The following is a 4,686-nucleotide window of genomic DNA, read 5'->3' as shown; positions in this document are numbered from 1 at the left end:
TCTGTATTGTAATGTTTCTATTTTAAAAAATTGATTCTCGGTTTGGCATAGTTTTTTGTATTTCTGTGTTTTTGGAGTGATTCTGCACCTTAAATGTTGTATGGTAAAGCTAAAAAAAATAAGTTTCTGTAACTAGGAAGAAATAAGAACTTGTGTGGTTCGCACTTAACAGAAACATTTTTTGTTGTGAAAACAATAATTACATAAAATGCCACCTACACCATTCTCCATCATTCTTATTACGATTATTGATCTTTTTAAGGAAATGACCATCTATCTCTTCACTATCCTTCAACAAGAGGGTGCAAGTGGGAACATCAAATACTACCTGGTCATCCCTCCCCTCAATATAAATGGCTTCTTAAGGCAAATTCTGTACTTACTATATGTTCAATCTAAGTCATGGGCTTGAGTTTTGAGGGGGGCTGGATTTCAAAAAGATCTTGTTTCTCAAATTAGATAGTGGTCAACTCAAAGCCACCAACTCTTAGATAAAACCATGATAGACTAAATGATAGTTAAGGCTAAAAGAGTTTCCAAACCATGGAAACCATTTTCTGTAACCAGCAATTTCTTATCTAATTAGATAAGATGGTGTTCAGGTTTAGGTTGGATTTCATATTTTAATCTCAAATTCAAGAAGATTTTTGAATTTGCAATCTGCAAGTGTTTTCAAAAACCAACACTGAACAAATACAAAACCAGAAGGATGAAATTAATTACCCTCTCCAGAAACAACCACATCCCATATCGTTTAAATCCAAAAGGATAACAAAGCAGCAAAGCTTCATCTTTTGAACACACAAATTTTATATGTGAAGGATGAAATTACCCTTTTCTAGAAACAACCCAACTTGCTCTATCTAATTAAGACCATTTTCTCAAATGCTTGAGAGTTGAGAGAAAAAGGAAATAAGAGAAGGAAAATGGATGCCATGCCTTGCAATATTTCGCCTCTCTATCCTTCAAACCCAAATAAATCTCTGCGGCTCAATTGAAATACCAAAAACCCATCTCGTTTCACTCCTTAAAAAAATCCATCTCGCTTTCTTGCTCCATAAATCCATCATAATCGGTATCGTTGACGTCCATACCTGAAAAGCCTAAAATCGAGCTCGAATTCTTTGGAGTAAGGCTTTGCTTGATTTCAATTCTTTCCTTCGCCCCTTTCTGGTTCCTGAAGTTTCTTCTTCCAGTTGAGAGAGAGAGAGAGAGAGAGAGAAGAATAAGAAGAAGAGGAGGAAGAAGAAGCAAAAGAAGGTACCTGAGATTTCCTTCTCCTAAACGTCAAATGTTGGGATGTCACAAGAGGCTAGGGTTTTGTGTGATTGAAGAAGATGAAGATCATTCAACGGTTCTACAGCAAATTTATGTTTTAAATGAAAAATACCACTTATGCCCCTCGTCACTTAAAAGCACCCATTGTTTCTCGGCCTTTTGCTCATAATCGATTCTGAGTATGAAAAACTTGCTTTTCATGTTCCAAAAAAATGACTCCAAAGCCTTAAAGTGTCTGGTTCATTTCAAAAAATTAAGAAATTGAACCGGTTTATCATATAGTTTTTACCCCATTTCGATTCCAAAAAAATGAAAAAACAACAGAATCCATTTTTTAGAACGTTACGGTACAGAGCCTAAGTGTCTAGTTACACCTTTTTAAGTGGAATCCACCACCCGTCGGCAAAAGAAACGTACAAGAACCAACGTACGAGATCAGGTTCTTGTACAGACACTTGATCCAGATTCGATAATAGGTCGGATCCAAACTCGGATTATATACAATCCATCTCCAACCTCGACCCGAAATCCACCCCATCTCGCATCAAAGCCATACAGCCCATACCCCTTTCACTACCCCTTCCCCTGATAATAACAGGGGAATGAAATCTTAAGGATAAGGAAAGAATATTTCACATATAGAGATTGGCTGCAGCGAAATTTCTTGCAGGTAACGAAAACAAAAAAACGGTAGGAGGGTAAAACCATAAAAGCATCAGCCAAAGTGGGAGTGGGAATAGAGAAGCTATCAGCCAAAACCCCTGCATGTCCGCCCTGACATCCCTCTCTGCATGTGTCCCACGTATCCTCCCCTTATGCGAAATAAAAAGGCAGTCGAGATGCTAATCTTTGGCGCAGATACCAAAAACAGAAAATGCCACCTAACAGAGAGAGAGAGAATAAAATTTCATGGTTAGGTTCAACACGTAGCTTACATGAGGAACATGGAGAATGGCTTCTACTATTTTATTCCCACCAAACTCAGCAATTTCACAAAATCCCATCTTCATTCGTCAGATCACTCGAAAGTAAGTAAAAACCAAATCCAAAAACAAACAAAGAAGACCCCAATATCAGACAAGAAACATTTAACACTAGCAGTAGTAGTAGTAGATAGATATCTGAACAAACTACCCTTCCGGCCATCTCATCCCAACACATGCATCGTCCCAGCTCCGTTATCCGTACGCCTCCATAATCCGTATTCCTTACCGGATATTACAATAGTCCAGCAGTACTCGACGCAATAAGGCTTTTTAACACCAAAATTAATTAAAAATAACTACACAGACGACCCATTTACGGTTCATCTATGTACAGGTTGAGGAGCATGATCTCCTCTTTACATGACAAGCTCGTTCACCCATTCCAAATCAGGAATGACCTCGTCCAAGAAACTGTTGTTGATCTTACCATAATTATCGAAACTGGTTCTCAATCCAGTAGAAGCTGGCCCTGTCTGTGGTTGTGGTGGAGCAGAAGGTGAGAGGATGAACTGTTGGTGATCTTCACAGCTTGAAGGAGAAACAGCAGCGCCACCACCGGTACCAAGATCCATGGCTTCCAAGGAGCTCACAAGCTCCGCCAATGCATTCTTATGACTCAAACCCCTGGGAAACGATTGGTTCAAAGAAATTGAATCGTATTCATTATTGAATCGAGAAAGGGGAGAGAAGGTAGCCCCTTCAGGTGAGATTGGAGGCGACAGAGGTGGTGAAGACGAGGGAGACAAATGAGAGAGACCCATCAGAGTAGAAGTAGGAGATGAAGCAATAGTATTGTGACAGAACACACAGCAATGATTAGTTGGGTACTTCCGGCTCATAGTAACAGGGGATGTAACAGAAGCAGAGGATGGAGAATTAGAAGCAGAAGAAGAAATCTGATTCTGTGTCGTCTGACTATGCAAAGGCAAAACACGGAGCTGACGAGGAGTGTGAGCAAAGAAGCAAACCTTCCTCTTGCAATTCTTCCCATCCTTACAAGCTTGTGTCCGATACCTAGCTGGGTGAAGCCAACACTCGAAAACCCCATGAGCGAACTCACAAGCATCTCCACGGCTACACCCACCTCGCCGGAAATCAGTACAAACATTGCCGGAATAATGGAACCGCCGAGGATCCCTCCGACGAGCTTTCTCGCCTGGATGAGCAAATGGGCAGTCGGTCCAGTCATGGCTACGGCTTCGCATGCATCTACGCACCTTGAATTCGTACATCCGGAAGTCATCGCTCAAATGGGGATCATCGGAGCCATCAACATCATCATTGCCGGTATTACAAGGAAAGAATTTATGCAACAATGCATCTTCAGCTATGTTCTTATCTGAGACAATATCTGGAAAGAGATGATTTGGGTTTGGGTCTGATAGCTTGGTGCGGCGGCTGAAGAGCTTCCGGGGAGGGATTTCGATCTCCCTGAGGCTCTTCTTGCAGCTCCCAGCGGTGTAAACATGGGAGTGGTGCTTCTCTGCACAACACACACTTGACATGTTTGAGAAATGACAGAGAGAAGGAAAGAGTTATGAGCAGAGTGAGGTGAGATGTGAATCGCAGTTATATAAGAGGAAGATTGAGAGGGGTTAAAGGCACGCAAAGGAATGACGAGGATGGAGTAGCTAGGGTAGAAGGGTATGGGGCAGTGATGCGTGGCTGCCCCGTATTTGGCTCTGCATGCACAGCACCATATGGCAGCTCCGCATACACTATCAGGCTATCAACACTAAATGAATATAAGACTACGGTTGATGGAGTTTCCGAGAAGAGTGACATTTCTTTTGGATCTTATGTGATATCTCTCTCTTGACGGCCTGATTGGAATCTGACCTGATTCACTTTTTTTTTTTTTTTAGTAAATCTGATTTCCTTAATTGGAAAAAGGTAGAACAGAGGAAGAAGACAGGATACCAATGGTGGCAAATCATCTTCAACTGACCTAGGACCATAACACGGTTCAAGGAATCCGTATCGGATCGCCCAAATCCGCAGCCCCGATATCAATTTTGGGGCGATCTCATATTGACATATCGGTATGAATTATGGGTAAAATGGTGAAATTAGTACGGGTCCATCCGGATCGAAATTAGGTCAATATCGGCCAAGGCGGATCCGATCTCAATATCGATTATTAAAACTGTAATCTGAAATGTTATCAAATTCTATACTGTCAAATAGGGAAAATAACCCCTGTATCAGCCGAAATCGATATGATGCTGATCTACATCAGTTTTTATCGGCTTAGGCTGCATTTGATAATGTTTCTGTTCCAGAAACGATGTTTCGTGTAAAAAACGAAAATTTCAATTTCTGTGTCAAAATATCAATTTTTTTTTTTAACAAAACTGGAACGACGGAATTGCCTTTTGTCGTTCCATCAATTCTTGTTTCAATGGTTTTTTTTTTTTTTTTT

The 4,686-nt window shown here is 40.8% G+C and overlaps 1 protein-coding gene and 1 long non-coding RNA gene across 2 annotated transcripts; both read right to left on the bottom strand.

The window, feature by feature from the left end:
* Nucleotides 1-692: 692 nt before the first annotated feature.
* LOC122093267 lies at nt 693-1,359 on the bottom strand. Its single transcript, XR_006144401.1, has 2 exons — nt 1,265-1,359; nt 693-1,177 (listed from the first exon to the last, which is right to left on the bottom strand). It is a non-coding gene; the product is annotated as an uncharacterized LOC122093267 (long non-coding RNA).
* Nucleotides 1,360-2,223: 864 nt separating this feature from the next.
* Nucleotides 2,224-3,970, bottom strand: LOC122094096 (zinc finger CCCH domain-containing protein 2). Its single transcript, XM_042664756.1, has one exon. The coding sequence runs from the start codon at nt 3,767-3,769 to the stop codon at nt 2,621-2,623; it is 1,149 nt and encodes a 382-aa protein (XP_042520690.1). The 5' UTR covers nt 3,770-3,970; the 3' UTR covers nt 2,224-2,620.
* Nucleotides 3,971-4,686: the final 716 nt, after the last annotated feature.

The sequence above is a fragment of the Macadamia integrifolia genome, chromosome 11 (assembly GCF_013358625.1).
Source record: "Macadamia integrifolia cultivar HAES 741 chromosome 11, SCU_Mint_v3, whole genome shotgun sequence".
Classification (NCBI taxonomy): Eukaryota; Viridiplantae; Streptophyta; class Magnoliopsida; order Proteales; family Proteaceae; genus Macadamia; species Macadamia integrifolia.
This window is presented reverse-complemented; position numbering and strand designations above follow the sequence as displayed.